The following is a 20,450-nucleotide window of genomic DNA, read 5'->3' on the forward strand; positions in this document are numbered from 1 at the left end:
TTGCTCATATCACTGTGCTTACCTCCTTCAGATTCTGACTTGCCCAGAAGCTGTGACAAGGATTCTGAACAGTTTTGACTACAAAAATACTGGTGAAGAAGTAGCCCGAGAGGTCGCCCAGACTAGAGAGAAACAGCAAGTAGCAAGAGCAGTGGCCTTTCTTCACAAGCATCATCAGGAAGGGGATTTGCTTAAAGGTTTAAAGGAAGAATCAGAAGCTGAGCTGAGAAACATGCAGGCACAATTTAGACTGGAACTTCAAACACAGACAGAGGAAAAGGTACATTAGCTAAAGCATTGGTATTGTGATTTGCTAACAGCTATACAGAGGGACAAGACTTTAGTGAAATGTCTGGCCATGTTATTTTAGGTTCAGCAATGTTTTATGTGGTTGACAACTATTTGACTCATGCTGTCAAGGGAAACTTTTAGAAGTCCCTTTTAAAATTGATGGGTTCCGTTGTTCTTCGGGGTAGTTAATTTTTTCCCCTCTGGATTCCTGTTTCAAAGCCTGCAGTGAGAATTAGAATACTTCCATACTTTCACAAGTCTACAAGTAATCTGTAAGACTCTGTAATGTTTTCTTGCCAGATGCAAGCCAAAGAAATGCAAGTCATCCAGGAGACCGAAGGAAAGAAGTTAGGGAATCTTGTGGCATATTTCATCCTATCTCAGAGACACCTGCGGCAAACAGTCATTATGCTACAAGATTGCTACAAGCTCAAGAAGATTGCCTTGAGGTCCCAAAAGGAGGGCACAGGCCTGGAACAACTTGTTGTAGAAGTAAAATTCTCTTGATAGTTTGGTTTAGAATCTGGAACTCCTCCAGTGTGTTGTTACAAAACTTTAAAGTTTACAAACTTCTCAGGAATTGTGCCTGTTTATAGCAATGGGACAGCTAACTCCAGATAACAGTATATTATAGTGTTTGGGGTTTTTTATGCCAAAAAGAATTGAAAATATCTTGAGCTTAGCTACTAAAGATCAGACACTTCAGATCCATTTCTTAACATAGACTTACTTAAGGCTCCTTTGACCACCTTAAATTTATTTTATATAGTTGCATTTTGTTATTTGGATATTTATAAACAACAACAATAAAGGATGTATAGGACTGCAAAATACTGTTACCTAGCTTCCACTAACTTTGATGGCACTTTCAAACACTCTGACTCTTAAATCTATTCTCAATGTATTGCACGGAAAGTAAGATAACCAAAGAAGTTTCACACATTTCATGTTATATTTCACATGACAATTCTACCTTTCAGGAATTATTGATTGATGATGACACAAGGGACATTTCACATCTCCTGAAGGACAACACAGAGTATATATTTTTAGTGCTGGAATTTATACAAAGTCTAAGATTGTTACAACTGAGGGAGACACAGTTTAAGGAAATAGTCAGAAGCCTAAAAGGCTGCATCCAGGAAAAGGTAAAACTAAAAATATATTACCTAGCAATTTTATTCAGAAAATGCTAAATAATCTGCATTGCTATTGTTACTGCGCAAAGGACTCTGTTCTCCAAATATTGCTCTTTCCAGAACAATACCAGGATCTTGTGGTTTGTTGTTTTGTTTTGTTTTTTTCTTATATACGTTCTGTAGTTTGTGGATGAAGCTAACATCACAGCCAATGAACTGAAAAAATTCAGAGAGCAGAAAATGAGAAGGCTGGAGGAACAGCTGAAACTCTTCCTGGAAGATAAAACAACAAAGAAGAATATTTCAAGTAATCTTGATCCATTGCAGGTTAGAAAACAGCAAATCCCAAAAGTTTTCTAATTGAACAGGCTTTATCAAATGCACAGTACATAAGATTAATGGTATAAAGCTAATGAGACCATGAGTGCAGCTATATTGTGTGGTTTATGTCCTGTACTATGAGATTCACAACAGACATACAAAGAAAATGTTTGAATGTATAGATTAGGAATGCAATACTTTAAGCAGCTGGAAGGGGATAGGAGAAGCACAGCTTTCAGAAGTAGGCTATTCCCCAAGTAAAAGTAAAAGGGAACAAAGAAAAAGAGCTTAACAGAGTTTTCTTCTTTGCAGAAGAAAAATGCCACCTTGAAAACAGAAGAAACAACAGAAAAAAGACAAGACCTCTGGCAGACTTTCCAAGAGAAGCATCTGGACCTCAAAGAATCTCACATATGGCAAATATCAGATGAAAGAGCAAAGCTGCAGGATCATCTGCTCTGTGGAGAACAGGAAAGCAGGATGAAGCCCACAGGGTTTGATTCTACAGCATACATTGAGCAGCATAATAGGGTACTGTGTGACCACCTCCCTTCACACAACCCCCCTCCAGCTTTTTGCCAGGGGGGAGGGGTTTGCTATTTTCTGATGTTCAGACTTACTGAAAGATTGAGAGGACTGGTACTTCAGAAATGCCATATCTAGTACAGACTGCTAATCATTATAGAGCCTGAGAAATTTAACAGCGGAAAGCATGCTAAGCAGCTAGTGTCTGCCCTAAACAAAGTATGTACTGCCAGAAAATGTCACTCCATAAGGTGACGGTCTGCTGGAGATCTCTGTATTTGCTGCTTAATATTTTTTTCTGGCAATTGAGTAATGCGAGGGAGCAGAAGTTTCTAAAATACAGACCCTAAGTTTATGCAAGGGGAGGAGTAAAGAAAAGGTCACATAGAACCAAATGCAAAATTTCCATTGTGCTTTTTATAGGTACTTACTTTTACATGTCCTTACTTTTCCTTGTAGTACTTGATGAAAGAATGCAGTGAAACAAAAGCTTTCTTAGGAAAGGATTTTCATCCAGATTTGAAGAAGGTAAGAATGAGACCAGAAGAAGAAAAAAAAGAAAAAGAGATGCAGCAAAACAACAGTCCTCTATCATCTATCACCAAGTCTTTCTGGGTTCCAGGGATACATCATAAGGCAGATGACCAGCTCCTATTGTTCTTGACTAAGAGTAAGTCTGGTTTGTCATAGGAAATTCAAGTGACCTATGATTCTTTTTCGATACGGATGCATTGCCTGGGGTGCACATTAATGCTCTGGAAATGGAATGAACAGGGAAGTGATGGGGTGGAACTCAGACTATAGTTAAAGCACAAGATGAGGAAGACTGATGCAATTCTGAAGAAAAAAAAAAGTCAGTCTCATTCTCCCAACTAACCATCAGCAGGAGAACATCTAAAGCACTCCTAGAAACCGAGTAAACAAGCAGGAAGATTTTAGGTTAAAAGTGCATTTTTCAGCTCAGAAAATGTCAGTTTTCCACCCTTTCAAGTAAAGGGTATTACCAAAATTCAGATGTAAAACTGGATACTTACATGGGTGCTTGCCTTTTCTACGACATACATAAACATCATCTAGGTAAGATATTTAATTTTATTCATCTGCAGAGCTGAGCTTATTCCATCCTTAGGGTTAGCAGGTCTGTACAGGTTTGCTTGTGACATCAGCAGCTACTTGATAAGTAGCAGAATTTCCTCTTCTTTGGACTGAAAAGATTTCATCGGGATCAGGTGAACTATTACATGTGATCAATTGCTTAATGTTTCAGAGTCTTTTCCAGAACATTCTCTATGAAGTAAAGAACTGTTCATTTACGCATTAGCTTGATGAAGTGGGATAGCACAATCCTGGAATTGAACTAGACACAAAGAAATAAAGCAAAAGAAAACTTAATTTGAAACAGCGCTCTCTGAAAGAGATGAAAAAGAATTCCTTCATGCAGCAAAAATGGAATTAGAGAGCACACACCAAGTGCATCGAGCAGCCCAGTTGGCCTTGTTGCTCTTTTATCACCCCGTAAGCAATTCCCAGAGCTTCCTGAACAGCAAACAGTACAAGAGTCATGCAATTATCAGAATGCCAGAGAAGGATTTCCTTATCTAGCCCCTTAGAGAAATTCCAATGCACTTCTGTATTTTTAAACCTCTTCCCAAAATTAGACATTTAGTCAAAAAGTACAACTTCTATTCCTGACATTTGATTTTTAAATTGATGTCTTAGGCCCAAATACTATGTAGAAAAGTCAAGGTTAGCTTATGGAACAACAAGAGGAATGGACACAAACCTCTCCGGAATTATTTGCTGTCATTAATTAGTATATACTGTTCTCACAGATATCAAGGTGCTGAAGCAGGCAGAACACCTGATGGTATCCAGAATCATTCTTCTGAATCCACAGTTTACAACACCTTCACTGTATGGTAAAAACTTTAAGTCACTTTATTGACTACTGCCCCACAAACAGAGCTGCATAAAATGGTCTCACAAGAGGCTTCTTTTCCTGCCAACTACCTCTTTTTTGTCTGCTTAACAACAAAATACATGAGCCACGTGATATCTGCATAAGTAACTTGCCTACGGCTGTGAATTATCAATGATGTAGTCCTTATAATAAACCAAATATTGGGCTTAGAGCACTTAAACAGGTAAATGTTGTATTCATTAGGTGGAAAAAAACCTCCTACCAATTCTGATGAGATACGGAATTTGACACTTTGATAGAAAATCACTATTTATAGAGTTAAGGGCAGCTAGAAAATTTTTTCTCATCAATAAAAATGCATTAGTGACAAAGACAACTTTGTTAGGAAAAATTTCGAGAAGTATTCTTTAAGCAGTCCAAACAAGAAGTGTGGGAACAAGAAGTGGTTGGACTTGGGGTTTATTTGTTCAGTTTGGGGTTTTTTGTTTTAATTTAACATACCGTTCTTCCTGTTTAAACAGAATTCTACGTAATATTTGAGATATATGAAAAAGGAGAAAACTAGTGAATTGGATAATGTAAAGAGTTTTGGAGGGAAAGATTATCCAATTCTCTGCAACATTAACATCTTTGCCCAGACTTCAATGTCGTGCTCCAAACAGCAAAACTATCTGTTTCACCTTACTTGTCTACATAATTCCAATGTGTGAAATGTTTGCTCAGAAAAATATGGTAAGAGATGGATTGTTTAAGAAAGCAATATCTCCATATTTGTTTACACAGGTGGTGATAAAGCTAAGTGTATAAAAACATCTTTTCTTCTTGGTCTTCTGAAAGACGTGAATGATGAGCTCCAAAGTCATGCAGTGGCAGCTGGACTACTAGAAAGCCAAAGGCTGGACAAAAGTAAATCTTACCTCCATTCTTCCTTATATGAAAGTCAGAATTTGAGTGTAATGTGAAGATTTCTGTTTCATCATTCAAGTAGCTGTTCGTTGTTTTTATTGTGATAAGATTTTGCTGGACAGACATCATAAAGTTACTCTCCTCTTTGGAGGAAGTGCTCTACCAGTGAGGGAGAAAGACTTCGAATGCAGAATCACCCCTGAGTTTGCTGCTGATCAGCTCTGAGGCACACATAAGTACTGTCACTTTTCTAGGCCTTAGTTATCAGAAATTTCACTAGGAAAAGTGAAGTTTTGGGCATTGCCTAACGGTATCAAGCACTTTATGACTCTTAAAAGAATTCATAATGCATCAGAAGGGCTTCATTTTATACTGAACAATGATAATATATTATGAGTTGAGAAATGCAGTATATTAGACACTTGTATTGCATTCTTACCTCTTGGACAACAAAATCAAAATAGAAACCAATTAGTCTAATGAAATGCTACTCTTCTTGCAGAAACAGCAAGTACTTCTCAGGGTATACAGGATGCCTTGATGACCCAAGAAGGAGAACTAACAGTAGTTGATCCCACAACCCTTTCTACAAGAGAGTTTGTCATATATCAGTATGGCATCTCCATCCTACAGTTTCTCAGATTTCACATTGATGTAAGTTTTTAAGATACTGATATTTAGTAATTAGTGCTTCCAAAAGACAGTTATCAAAAAAAATTCTTCAGCCAACAGGCTGCAAAGTGTCTACCAAATATAAGGTAAGATCAAGCAGAGAATGACCAGTGTGCAAACATCAGGTATTGAATTCCATTTGTGTTTTCACCACAATGGTGTAGGACTGTTTTGAAGTCAAACCTCTGTCCCACAAGATCCACAGTCAATTCTTATATTTGTTGTGGCATCTTTCTTGATCACATCACTTAATTCTTGCATTACCTAATCCCTGCATACTGCATAATATTGTGTTAAAACCTATTTCTTTTATAACTTGGAGCAAGGATTCTCTCATTTTCTTTGTACAGTTCTTAGCACACTATGGCTTTAGTCTAGGTAAACTCTCCAGGGTCTTTCATAATAACGGTATCAAATAATAATAAAAATCATGGTGACTACAGCCAGAGATCCAGGGCTGGAGTACACTTTCATTTACTTAATTAGAAAACTGGCAAGATGAACTACTATGATTTGCTAAGGTTTTTTTAAACAGTTTCCATTTTCATGTGGTATTTGTTGGCTCTGTGTACCCACTGCAAATCAAAGCTGACATTTAAATGAACTTATATCCCATTAATCCCTCTTACTTTGCAGATTTGATGTGCATACACACTTTTTACAGAAGCATTTTTCCTTCTCTTTGCAGGCTCCAGAAATTAATCTGTGTGTTGCCTCCAGTGTACCTCTTAGTAATGCCACAGGCAATGCCTTCAGAAACTCTTTCTTTTATCAGGTTTGTCAACTTCACATCTAGTCAGCCTATGCAATATTTTCATATCCATCAATTTGTGGGACTAAGAAATAAAATGCAAAAATGTTTCATACTTTTCAATGATATAAGAAATCCTGAAATGTTAATGGCATATTCAGATATATCTGGAGCATAAACTTAACAGAGCACTCTAGGATACTGAGTTTGAATATGTTAATGTGAGGGTCATACCCAAAGCATGTTTAATAAATCAGGTCTGGTTACCCAGTTTCTCATGTCCCAGTTCTACTACTTCCATTTCTTCCAAATTCTCTATAGGTCATTTTTATAGAAGTCAGCAGTGTATCAGCATTTTAGTTGCTATAATTAAATTACAGAATCTGACTATTTAGTATTATTTATTTCTAAAACTCTGGGATGTTGAGAAAGAAGTTTTCTGAGGTTCATTATATGTAAATATAAAACTGCCTAAAAACACAGAATGCAAGAATGCTTTGGATTCACATCATAGGGTATTAAGAGAAGTCTTATGACAATGCTGCTGCTCTGTATATTCAGATATTCCCCAGCACTCTGATTTAAATCTTTTAACTTTCCTAAAATTGAGACGAACCATTGGAAGAGTTGCATCAGCTGAGCTGACTACAGCTGTGCTCTTGTCTCAGCTCTGGATATTTGTTCTTTCTCAGAATTCAAAGAACAAACTATTCATTTTAAGGGATTGCCTGAGCTCTGCTGGAAGTTTCCTTCTCCTCCTCGTGCACTGCTTAGCTCATATCACTGCTGCTGACTTCAACCACGACACCAATCCACTCTTTCTGAGGCTTTTTTATCAGGTACCTCAATATGTTCCAAATGTAATTACATTATAGCAACATTCATAAAAAATTACCATTTTAAAGGGGAGGGGGTAACAGGTTTGTACAACTTCCGATAATAAAAATCAAAAGGAGAGATTAAATAAGATAGTTAACTATTACCTGGACTGCCATTACAGTTACACAGTGACTGTTCACAGAAAGATTCACAGTCAACATTCACAGAACACTGCTTCACCCTAGGTGAAGGCAGCGAGATGGCAGAAAAATCCACCATATCATGTATTAACATCCTGCCTGCATACAAACAACACTAACTCAGAAATACCCATTTGTTCTACCAACAGCTAAGGAGATAAAACCAGACAACTACATTCTAACCACCAGTTGGCAAGTACATGGGAGAATCAAACAGAAAATGCTCTTTCATAATCATAGTCCTGACTCAGAGAACACAGTTATACCAGACACAGAGCTGTTGAGAAAGAAAAATGAAACTGCATTGTTCTTCCCATAACACCTCAATGTGATGCAATCCTTTCCATTCAGCCTTCAATAAAGTGCACTTATGTGTTGCAGGGGATACCCATCATCATCTCATTTTCCCTAAAGGTATTCCCAATGTACACACAGTGATTTTAGTCCCCTACCGAATGCTACCCTTTATGAAAGATGGTTCTCCTCATGAGTGACAAGAACTATCAGCATTGTCTAGAAACCAACACAACACAAATATCCCAAACAGGATTCCGCTCATGCATGGCACCATGTTCTCATCCTAGTTCCATCTTTAACAGCCACATATTAACCACATTATGCAGCATATTTGTGGTCTGTATCAAATCCCCATGAGACTAGTGAAGTTATTTTTTCAGAAGAAACAGGCTTCCAGAAGTGAAAAATCTGTCTTGATACCCTACTATTATCTGATATCATCCCCCCCCAATATCTCTATTCAGTGGTTAACTGTAAAGAATTGTTTGACTGTGTCCAGGTTTTCCAAACAGTTTTGGTTTTGTTTTGGGTTTTTTTTCCTAGGCACTAAAGGCTTGTCTTAGTGAAACATTCTCTCTCAGACTCCAGTTGTCAACAGTTCTCCAGGGTGATAAATCTTATGGGATAAGTCAGATGTTGCTAAAGGAAGAACCATTCTGCAAGGAGGAAATAAATCTCATCTCCCAACTTTTTGAGGTGAAAGTGAAAAACCTCACAGACATGGAAGGCTTTGAGAAGGTAATAAGAAAGATCATGAGACCTGGTCTGGTTGAAAGCTCGCCATCCCTGTTTTCTTACTTTATTACAAAATGGCAATTTAAACTGGCTTATAGATGCCTGCCTCTCCAAATCATTGCTTGGTAAGGTCAGACTCCTGTGGGATGTCAGTAGAAGCTCTATACATAATTTCAATTTCTGAGTTTAAAAGTACTCCTGATGTATTGGAAAGGCTCAGCATTGGCTTTCTGCAAAGAGATGTTCATAAGCCATGTAGGCAAAAACCTATTCAGCCATCCCTTGAGTATCCAGATCTAGGATTAACTATCCCGTCTGCATGATAGTAAAACTATTGTGATGCAAACTAGAGCTGGTGAAGAGAAGGGCCATTTGTACCATCAGAAACAGATGTACACTTAAACATCCTCAGGGATACAGATAAGCACAAGCAGTTTGAGCTATTTGCATGTAAGCCAGCTCAGCCGGGATCCAGAGGGGAGACTGCTGCCATTCAGGGGAACATCAACAAGCTGGAGAAATGGGCTGACAGCAGCCTCATGAAGTTCAACAAGGGGAAGTGCAAAGTCCTGCACCTTGGAAGGAACAGCCCCATGCACCAATAGATGCTGGAGGCTGCCCAGCTGGAAAGTACATTTGTGCCCTTGCTGAAAAGGTGACTAACAGTATCCTGGGCTGCATTAGGCAAATTATTGCCAGAAGGTCAAGGGAGGTAGTCTTTCCACTCTACTAAACACTAGTGAGGCCACCGCTGGAATACTGTATCCAGTTCTGGGCTCCCCAGCACAAAAGTAAAATGGACTTACTGGAGAGAGTTGAACAAAGTGCCACAAAGACTAGAGCATCTCACCTGTGAGGAAAGGCTAAGAGACCTGGGATGGTTTAACCTAGAGAAGACTCAGGGAGAATCCCATCAATATATATAAACACCTGCAGGGTAAGTATAAAGAAGATGGAGCCAGGCTCTTTTTCAGCAGTTCCCAGTGACGGGACAAGAGACAATGGACACAAACTGAAACACAGAATATTCAGTCTGAACACGTTTTTACTGTTAGGGTGAGTAAGCACTGGAAGAGGTTGCCCAGAAAGGTTGTGGATCCTCCCTCCTTGGACACATTCAAAAGCCGTCTGGACACAGTCCTGGGCAACAGGCTCTAGGCAGCTCTGTTTAAGCAGGGGGGTTGGAAAAAATTACCTCCAGAGGTGTCTCCACCCTCAACCATTCTGTGATTCTGTAGGAGGCCATAACTACTGTTTTAAGTATGCTAAGAAACCTTTTGCTTGCTTTAATATTTTAAGAGCACACATCCTGAAGACAAAAGTGTGCAAGGGTTGAAGTGGGCTCCCATATCTTCAGCTATAGACACCCAGCAAATATAAATGCATTCAAATCTAAAAGCTATACAAGCAGCTTTGGTTGTCATCTGAAAAACCTTACATCAGGAAAAATTATTTAGCTTCATAGAAATCATTAAGACAGCATAAAAAGCAGTACCATGAAAAAAGTATTTAAGGAGTCTATAAAAAGTCTTTTAAAGTTAACATTGATCTCCACTTCTGTGCTTATTGTATAACACATGAAGAACAACCTCTTGCTCCATAAGAAATCTGAGGAACTACTAAATGACAAGTTGCTTGTGAAGAAAAAAGAGCATTTCCTTTGTGCCTCGAGCAGCTATGAAAAGGGCAGCTTTGGATGGAGGACATGGTAAGAATGATTTGACAGCAGGTATTATTAACTGTTGTATTAAGACAGCAACAACTGAACAATTTGGGGGGGTTGATACAAAGCAAATCATGACAGCTCTCCATCATGACTTCACTTTTATACTACAAAGCCAATCTCCGTAACCTTCAATACCTAGGCACAGATCAGATTTGATGCCAGGGTATGTCACAGAAAGACTGATTACTTCTCTGTAAGCTACCATCACATTCTCAGTAACAGAGAAGTTAGGTTCCAGTGAAATATGTCTTTCTGGTTTGCTCTTATGAAGAGTCTATGTGTTTTACTTTAACAGTGGTATTTCTACTGTCTGATTTTAAGCATTCCTTTCCATTTTTTTAGCTTTGAAGAGGAAACCTGCGCTTACTTGTCCCTTTCAGAACTTGAGGATAAAGTGGATGTGTTAACTGAAGAGCTGGTACACATCATAGAGGATGAACACCAGTTTTTAAACAGTAAAGGCAATGAAGACTTGCTTTTTTACTACCTTGAAATAAGTAGTTTGGAGAAAGACTGTTTGGTAAAACAAATAAATGCATTAGAAGAGAAAATAGCCCTAGGCAGAAAGTTGTAGTGGTACTCAAAAGACGACTTGGTGCTTTGGTTCTAACTTGGTCCTCTGCGTTTGTCCTCAGGCTTTAAGCCACAGTAAATCTTGTATTTTTATTTTAACTATAGTGTATTTTTCCCCTTCATACAGCTCATTAAATTAGGAGTGAAAGCAATGTAGTAATTTAAGTGACAAGACTTTAAGTGACTGGTGTTTCTGGCTATATCCAAGCGGTCAAAAGACAAACATTGTTGCAAAAGCTTAGACTCAGAGTTTTCAGGAACAGAAGCAAAATACAAAATCAATCATAAGCCTGCTTAGCATTAAAAAAAAATAAATTTCTAAAACTAATATATCACTCCACTACATGTTCTGAAGCCTCTGCAGACAACTGATTTTTACACTTTTCTTCTGACTTTGAGACTGTGAAAGCTACAGATATAATCAACCCAAGTAACGGTATCTACATGATTACACATCAAGAGTGAGAAATTATCTCTGCCACTGAAAGTGACTTGCCCAGGCCAGACAGCCTTTACTTGTTCTGAAGTCACCATATTTCATCTCCTCTGTAGTACTACCTATACAGGCATGCAGGTCCTGAACTGTTAAAGACTAGCCCTGCTCTTAAACTGAGAGAGACAGTGTTTCCTCCTCTCAAATTCAAGACCCAAACCCTGAAACATTCAGTATTTGCTGATCAATGAAACATCACCTCTTCTCTGCCACCACAGCCTCTGGTTTAGGTAAAAAGCAAGTGGAGAAAGAGCAGAGTCACCTAAGATCCTTCCTTCCCCACCAGTACAAGAATTCACAGAGGCATGGGACAAGATTCAAATTATTTCATGAGTCACTGAATACCCTCAATACTAATGCCATTACCTCATTTTACATCAAATATTCAACACTGAGAAGTGGTTGGATTATTACAACTTCACAAATTATGTATCCGTTCTATTCTCTCAGAATTGCTTAATCAATTGTTCACACCTTCACCCCCATACACAGATGCTTATTTTGATCTTGCTAGGAAAAAAGCCCACTACTGATTACAATAAATGGATTAAACTGCTAGAGTGCAAGTTCTACTATCAAAGCTGCAAGAATTAGTTGGAAACACTGCTTTTGACTTACAGTAATGAAGAAGCCTCTCCTCACATCTTATTTACTCTGTTTAATCAACACCTCACAGACTGTAATATTCATAGATTAAAAACAGTCTTTAAAATGACATCTTCTAAAAAGGAAATTGGCTCTAGTTATAGGAAGTGCAAGATTTTTACTTTGTGCACGAGTGATCTACCAAACCCTATTAATACCAAGTTTATTGCAAAATTCTTGTACAAAAGTACACGTGACTGATGTGGGTTTGTTCTGAAGAAATATGGACCAAATCATGGTGAAGCATGACTGAGACATAACTCTGAGAATAGTTGATTACAGCCTTTGGCTTCCTTTTGATTATTCCCATCCACATCATATTTGAAAAGTAGGTTAGGATACAGTTTATTGAGCACCTATGGCTTGACAGAGCAAATGGTACCTTTTCACACCTACTATGAGATTTTAGCTAAAATCTATACTATAGTTTTAATTCTTTCTCTTTGGATTCACTTCTGCAGGTAGCCCTCCAGTCTTGAACAGTTGTCTGCTTTTACAGGACAAACAATGCTTCCCCTTCAGGGCTATTTTTAGCAGGTTTTTTCCATCATTGCTTATTAGGTAGTAATAGCTGGACTGCAGCAAGTAGAAATGGCTGCAGTAAGTGACAACCATAGGTATTTACATGAGCTACTAAGTTTTGACAAACTAGTTTGTTCAGCATTTTGACCAGATTAACCAGCAAGACAGGACCTATTGATATCACTTCTGTAACCCTTATGCCCCACAGTTTAATCAGCAGGCAGTGATGGAGTAGGTGACAAGTAGAGTCAGTAGGAAGATAACTTTGCTCTGTTGACTTGCAGTGTATGTTGATGGTGACTGTCCGAGACCACATTTTTTACTCAGTACTGGAAACAATATCCCAAAGCATGGTTTTGAAGCCCAGTAGTATTCCAGTGAGTCCTTTTCCACTGAAAGGGGAGTCTCCATCTGTCTGGAGTTCTGGACTATCTAAAAGACAATTTGACTCAAGTTGTCCAGAGCTATAAGAAAAGCTTTCTATGGACCACAGTATTGCAAACTGACAGGCTAGACATCATTAGAGATAACAGCTCCATCATCCTACAAGGTAATATGTTATCTTACAGCTGTGGAAAGCTACACCACCATGTATTTGCCCCTCTCCTGCCCATGAGGCTGTGTTCTTCTGACAGGTAAGCTATAGTCTAGAGGCAAAAGCCTAGGTGGAGCCACAAGGTAGTCTTTCACAGCTGCATATACCAAAGCTTCACTCAAGGGGGAGCATAGAGGTGATTCTGCTTGTGATATATAGATATTTTGCTCACAATGCAACTGCCCTTGCTACCTTTGCCAGAAGGAAGCAGACTATCATTCAAAGCAACTTGGAGGATGTTTTTATCTTCCTTGACTTGCTTGTGTTTTCACCAAAAAGCTTTTTAACTCCCTTCAGGGCACTGATAGCAGATCAGATGGCTTTTTAAAAAAAAATGAGTAGGTTTATTGATATATGCATTTCCTTTTTAACTTACAAGTAGAGTCTCACATTAGTTTTCAATCTTATGTTAACATTAATAAAACATTTAAAAGGTTATATAATAAAACCCCAAAGTTTCAGATGTACAAAGTAAGAGATAGGGATTAGACAGTAAGTGCTTTCTGTTTTTATGAAACTTTGTAGTGCCAGCCTTCATCCCATACCATAGCTCAGTGTTTCAACAGCCTATAACAGGTGCAGCCACAGATCTACCGCTTGGTATTGATCCAGTGGTATCTATCAACACGCGGTCCTGTGAAAGCAGCTGTTGGCCTGTAGACTTTGTAACCCCTGTGCTGGGCATAGTATGAGCCATCAGTCATATAGGTCTTCCTATGAAGATACTGAGACCAGGGCTGTATGGGTGCCTTGCAGTAGTCACTGAACTAAACAGCAAGAAATGAGATAATGTTAAAATGTGTTCGGGAAAGAGGGGAGATTAGTCTGGCCATCAGCTGAGTCTGTTGCATTCCTTCATGAGGGAACCTAGAGGGCAGATGCCAGCTCTTACTGAAAGCCACATACCATTACCACATGCTTACCTGGTAGACACTGTTAGGATTGCTGACAGTAGGGATAGCTTTCGGCTCCTTGTAGAAGCTCTCTTCATCTGAGGAAATGCCAGAATGATAGTCTAGTGCTGCTCTGTCAACAGCATAACTGATCTGCTGAGGAAGCTCTGGGTTCTCCTCTCCTTCAAAGTGCGCAATTGTGAAGGGCCGGTTCTTCTCACCATATCTGAAAGTGACTGTATTTGTGTAATGCATCTCTGCACTAGCAGTGTGGACATCTGTTAGTAGTCAGCTGACACTAGTAAGTATGCCCTCAGACACTAAGACTCTAGTAACAGGCTTAGAGTTGAAGAAGTTTGTCCAGGGCACTTGACATATTAGCCACAGCTTCTCAACTCACCTGCAACACACCTCAAATGGATCAACCCATAGTGTCATCTCTTTTGGCAAACCAAGTTTATTAAAGTCCACATTACTCTCCACACAAGCTTGCTCCAGCAGTGGATCTCTTGTCTGATGTTTGTTTATCCTTATACACCTAGGTAAGAACGAAGTACAGGTGGATTTAAGATTTCACTGCAACTTTGCAAGTTCTGCTCATACAAAAGTACACTTAAGTTCAGTATTTTCTCTCAACACATTTAGCCTGTTGATGCAAGGTCTGACTTATAACCCCAACCACCAAGTTAGCCTAGCAAACTGATTTATAAACCCACATGAGATTTTGTTTGTTTTAACCACATAATGCAGCAACTTACTTCAGTAATGTAAGAGAATTGAAAGCAGTTACAACAATTCCACGAGTCAGTTTAAGACCACTTGAATTCTGCATTCAAGTCAGTCAAGTCAGAGGGCTACCCAAGATACTTCGGGCATGTTATCTTAAGATTTCCACCTCAGCTCTCTAGTCAAACCTACACAGGCACACACTGTGAAACCACTTCCAAAATAGGTGCATTTTTACCAGTTAATAACACTTCTTCCCTCAAGCTTAATGGATAGCTAAGTGGTTCTCTTTCAATTTTGTGTCACTTATTTCCAATTTAAGGGCTCCAGGCACTGAAATGGCACTCACTGCATCTTGAATATCATGCAAAGGCTCCATTCCCCCTCCCCCTCTACTGAGGGTCCTCTTACCTGAAGGCTTGTCCTCTGGATGGATTGTCCAAGTACCAGTGATTCTTATACTTTTCAAACAGTATTGTTGTCAGCTTAGCTGCAAATTTCTCAATTTTATGCTTGCTCAGCTTGTCTTCCCTTTTCACTAGCCTTGTGATGAAGAAGACTGTGGCAGCAATTTCATCTTTCATTTTAAATTGAAGTGCACAAGGTGCTTTAGCTGTTGGATAGTCATCAGTAGAGATGAGACACTACACTAGAGAGATTTAATAACATTAAGGTACTATCAAGTTCCAAGGATAGAGATTGTAAAACCTGCATAAGCCATGACAGATAGAGCCTAGACAAGCCCAACTGCCAAACAACTGATAAATTTAGTTTTGGGTAGTGAAACCAATTTAATGCATTACTAGAAGGCACTGACACTAAGCAAGTTAACAGAGTATAAAAAAAAAGAGTTTAGAAGATAGTACTTGTTATATATTACAGTCAACAACCAGCAGTTCTTACAATTACATAGTTCTTTTATATACAACGAAGACCACAAACACTACCTTCTCAGACCAGAGTTGTTGAAAACCTGAGATAGGCTTTATAAACAGCTTCAAACAGCCACCAAGGAAACAGATCTAATGCTACAACAGCCTTTATCACTTATATAAGAGAAAAAACAACACCCAAACCCTACCTCACACTTCCTCTAGTATAGCTTGCTTAAGGCCTATATAGAGGAGGAAATCATGCGTCTCTGACGAATGTAACAATATTCAGGTGTGCACCATTAGACTAGCTAACTACTAGTTTCAAAGCTATTTCCAGTTTGTTTGGTTTTATTCCAATACCAGCTCCTTCTTTTAGGGTATATTTAATTGATTCAGTACTATATTCTGTTGTATCCATCAGTCTATCTCATAAACATCTGTGAAATATTTGAGATATTTGCCATGAGAAAAATAGTACTAGACTTATTAATTAATTACTAAAATTGCACTTGACTGCTTCTAGTAGACTTTACACAACACAGTTAATTTCCTTATGAAGCCCTCACATTTGGTATTCTTTATTTTGAAAATTGCATGACTCTGTATTTATCATAACATTAGTCATGTATTTATAAATGTTCACATTGTTAGTATAGCTTTATTTTATTTTTGAGGCATTTCGTACAGAGCGTGAATGGCTCTGTTAAAGAGTTCATACACAAGCAGTTTCTCAAATGTGAGTGCTTCATTGTTTAAAACTTCAGGCAATAATTAGCTGGGGCACATTCAGAGAACAGCTGATATGTTTTTTTTTCCCTTTGCTGTCTCAGGAAGTTGTGCCTCCAGTGTCAGATATCAGGAACTGTCAAGACAAAAGAACAAATTAAGGTAAAAAGAGCTGAGTTTTTAAACTGGCTCTTAATTTGACTGTAGATGTTGCAGCCAAGCAATTCAAGTGCTTACATTTCAGTCTTGTGGATAGATTGTGATACAAGACAGGGGATAAGAAAAATAAAGCATGAAGGCACAATTTTTTAAAGTACACATATTTACATAAGTGTACCCTAAACCATGAATTTCTGGCTATTTCTGGATTTCTTTTCTCCTCCACTCACCTAGTTAGTTCCTTGCTCTTTAGTCTCCTTCTGCATCATAAAAAAAAAAGACTTACCAAGTACAAACTCTGGTTTTAAGGAATGAGTAAAAAATTACAAAAGAAAGGTGTCTTAGCTTTCTTTTTCTCACATATCAAAATACTTCCTTAATGAATGGGGACCTTTCAATAACCACTCAAATGAAAGAAAAATCAAAGTCTGAGATAGATAATGAATCTTCAGAAAAAACATTCAGCAGTGCCAGGACTTGAGATTTAATATAGTACACCAGTATTTTGACCACAAGACTATCCTTATCTTGTGCTCTGCACTGCACTTGGTTGCTTGTGATGACACATAAGGATTTTGTTCCATACACAAGCCATGAATCATTCCTTCCCTTTCACATATAGCATGAGGGCAATGGTAGCCTCTTCTCTGCTTTTTGGAGAATGATGTAGGACAGCAGGAAACCACTGCTACGCGTTGCTGGGAAGAATTTCCACACATTTTTTTAGGAGTTGATTAGCCTCTTTCTATGCAGCCTGTGAAGATTTTTACTCGCTGCTGACTGTCTGCATCCAGCACACCAAAATTAACTCTGGGCAACAGATGAGCATTCTTGAACAGGCAAACTGGATTTTCATGCCTGAGGCCTGATTTTTATTCTAGAGATTAAACTTGCTTTGAAAATGTCAGGCAATTGATGGGTCATTTTCTGATCTGAATGGATTCCCTTGTAAACACTGAAGACCATGTTTACAGCCACATCAGTTTTTCCTTGTTTTTAAACTTCTGTTGCATGGTGGCATGTCAAAAGAACAAAAAAAAGTTCTCAAGTGACTTGAAACTTTTGATGACACAGATTTTGCTATAGAGTGTAGCTGAACTGCATAAGAAGTGGGCGTTATAAAAAATGGGGCTTTGTTTCTCATTTTAAGAGTGAATCCATCCATGAGGGGGTTTAGACTAATAGATACAGCTAGATGCAGATCTCCTGTAAGCAGGTCTTCACAGACTCGTTCTTGACTCACTGTATGACTTCTGGTTGATTGTCAGCTCTCTGAACAGCACTGGAACAATCTTCAATCCTGAGAGGCAATGTCTTGTACCTTTCTAACCCTGCAGGATTTACCCATAGCTCTGTCAGAGCTATATATTCCTGAAAAGCATTCCACCATTCTCACCTAGCCACCCCTGAGGTCCCCACATATTATTTCCCCAAGAGATTACACTTGCTTCATGAAGTATCTTAAATGTCTAAGAATTTTCTACTGGAGTTATGAACAATTATCCCAAGGCTTTGCAGAGGAAAAAGCTGGGATACATGCAAAGTATGAGGCAAACGCAATGAACCGATCCCTTTCCTAGTGTCTTTATTTCTAAGAAAATGCAGCTGGGAGCAACTACCACAGATCTGGGGTTTTTTAACTCTGCTGACAAAATCAGTATCCAGGAAAATATCAAATGAGAACAAGATTTGCCACCTAAAAATGACAGATAGTGCACATAATTACAGTTTTTGAAGTTCTTCTCAATAACAGTTTAGTCCACTCAGGGTTTCATGCACAATCACAGACATACAGATTATAACTCTTCTAGGGATGATGCTGTCTTTCTTGCCAAAGCTTAGGAAGTTGCTATTCAGTCTGGTTTCTTTGCCTTCATGTCATTTTTTCACAATATCATATTATAACCTAATAAAAGATATGACTTCTTCCTATAAACCTTGTTTTCCTGTTATTCTTGAACTATCAAGGCTAAAATAACAATCCCACTGCAAAACAGCAGCAGGCATCATAGGGAGTCCATCGCCTGCCCTGGAGTCCATAATTTGATCATAATTTCCGTGTGGGACCTGACCCTAACACAGTTCAGTCTCAGGAATTATCCAGTTACCGTCTTTTCCTCAATAAATGCCAAGCTGGTTTGGGTCAGCGGGACGCATGAGTTGATGGGACTTTGAACTGTCTCCTGCCTTCCTACTTTCTCCAACTTGTCCAGGCAGGCCCTGTGAGTTAGGAAATTCTGTGACAAAACAGTGAAGTGATTAGATTCCACAAAGAACAATCAAAGAGAAGTCTGAATCCCTACAACACTTCCTTTTGTTGAGCTACTTGTTCCCATGGTTAACATATAAACTGCAAGTCAGCAGTAAACAAACTCTTCACCTGAGAAACCAGATTACAGCAGTGCAGTCAGTCACATAATAAGGTGCTATTTCTTGGATGTTAGGAGGCAAACTCCAGCCCAAACAGCACACATTTATAACAAAAAAACACAGGAAAATTTAAGCAAAGTTCCTGGCAATTCATCCAGTTGGTTGTAATTAAGGTTGTCATTGATACAGAAGTAAGGTTCTGAGAACTTTTTAACTTTGTATTTTTAATATCATGCAGGAGTTCAAAAGTATTTCTGTTAATGGCACAGAAACCAGAAAAGCAGAGAGTATTTGTGGCTTCCCATTTCAGTGACAAGAAAAACTGGCTCTTTTAATTAGGTAGATTCATTGAACTCAAATCCTTCATAATGCTGTCAGTTGCCACTGACTTGAAGAAAACGTAGCCCTGGTACTCTATTTGTATAATAAGTAGCTAAGAAACAAAATGTCAAAACCAAAATTTGGACAGTCCATCCCAATGTGAGATCCATTAAGTAACAGTCAACAAATTGTGCTCCCACTCATTCCCAGTTGCATCCAAACAGAAACTGTTAACATCCCATCAGATTTTGCGAAAAACATGATGAATAGCCAAGGGTTCTGACTGACATGATGCATGAGATAAATGAGTAGACATTTGCGCCTTTTGTTAAATGGTGCTGTTGTTTTTTAATCCTTATTAGGAAGAGAAAAAAACCCACTGCATTACAGTGCTTGGACTTTCATGGGACTGATCCAGAGCTCACTGAAGTCAATGGAAATCTGTCCAAAGGCTTCAGTGGGATTCAGATCAGGCCCCTAACTCAGCACAAGCATTCTTAGCCAGATTAAATTATGGGTCTCCTGGGTCACCAGGCAAGCCTAGGCATGAACTACAAAGGGAAAGAGTCAGACACAGTTTCTCTAGTAACTGCAGGCCAAACCAAGAGCAAACACTCGTTCCCTAAACACACCACTGGCAAGAGTCACCCCTGCAGAATTTTTTGCAGTTTTCTTGCTTTAAAGGATTGAGTACATGGAACAAACATAACAAAGTGCAGCTTGCTAGTAGCAATCTTGCTTCTACAAGCCATTTGATTTTTGTGGATGATGGATGACAGACAATTTCTCCAGGTAAGCAGCTGAAGTTCATAACTATTGTTATAAAAATCAGTAAGCCTGAGTTATTTCCATATGGGAAAATACCCTAGGTGAAAATCTTCTTAGAGAAAAGCACTTTGCATTTGTTTTGTCAGGCTATATAATGTCCTGATCACATTCAGAAGTATCATGTAACAGCAATGTACAAACAATAGTAGTGCTGCATGAACACAGCACCAATTCAACTGACTATGCCATTATATGGGAGGGCAGAAGAAACCTCATATTTGGATGTTAAAAACTTACACCTTTATTTAAATCATACAGTCTCTGTGCAAAGAATTATTTTTGACTGAAACAAGACAGAAACTGATTCCAAGTAAAGCCACAAACTAAAATTTTAGTATGTTGATTGCTCACAGATTCTTCCCTTTCAGCTTATATAAGTAGACACATTCTGGGCCTGATGAAAGGGCTTAAGAATAGGTAT

The 20,450-nt window shown here is 38.6% G+C and overlaps 2 protein-coding genes across 2 annotated transcripts in view; one reads left to right on the forward strand and one right to left on the reverse strand.

Moving 5' to 3' along the window:
• LOC128141605 (uncharacterized) overlaps positions 1-11,146 on the forward strand; it is a 32,195-nt gene extending 21,049 nt beyond the window's left edge. The window contains exons 24-37 of the mRNA XM_052786560.1: positions 32-280; positions 592-783; positions 1,272-1,439; positions 1,614-1,757; positions 2,064-2,282; positions 2,736-2,946; positions 4,109-4,195; positions 4,981-5,103; positions 5,606-5,757; positions 6,464-6,550; positions 7,219-7,365; positions 8,386-8,580; positions 10,161-10,285; positions 10,646-11,146. Of these exons, the coding sequence (XP_052642520.1) occupies positions 32-280; positions 592-783; positions 1,272-1,439; positions 1,614-1,757; positions 2,064-2,282; positions 2,736-2,946; positions 4,109-4,195; positions 4,981-5,103; positions 5,606-5,757; positions 6,464-6,550; positions 7,219-7,365; positions 8,386-8,580; positions 10,161-10,285; positions 10,646-10,877 (2,331 nt within the window). The 3' untranslated portion in view covers positions 10,878-11,146. The remainder of the gene's footprint in view (positions 1-31; positions 281-591; positions 784-1,271; positions 1,440-1,613; positions 1,758-2,063; positions 2,283-2,735; positions 2,947-4,108; positions 4,196-4,980; positions 5,104-5,605; positions 5,758-6,463; positions 6,551-7,218; positions 7,366-8,385; positions 8,581-10,160; positions 10,286-10,645) is intronic.
• Positions 11,147-13,721: 2,575 nt separating this feature from the next.
• BTG4 (BTG anti-proliferation factor 4) lies at positions 13,722-15,334 on the reverse strand. The gene is made up of 4 exons (XM_052785902.1): positions 15,162-15,334; positions 14,425-14,562; positions 14,055-14,250; positions 13,722-13,898 (listed from the first exon to the last, which is right to left on the reverse strand). The coding sequence occupies exons 1-4, from the start codon at positions 15,332-15,334 to the stop codon at positions 13,722-13,724; spliced, it is 684 nt and encodes a 227-aa protein (XP_052641862.1).
• Between the last annotated feature and the right edge of the window lie 5,116 nt (positions 15,335-20,450).

This window comes from Harpia harpyja, chromosome 4 (genome assembly GCF_026419915.1).
Source record: "Harpia harpyja isolate bHarHar1 chromosome 4, bHarHar1 primary haplotype, whole genome shotgun sequence".
Taxonomy (NCBI): Eukaryota; Metazoa; Chordata; class Aves; order Accipitriformes; family Accipitridae; genus Harpia; species Harpia harpyja.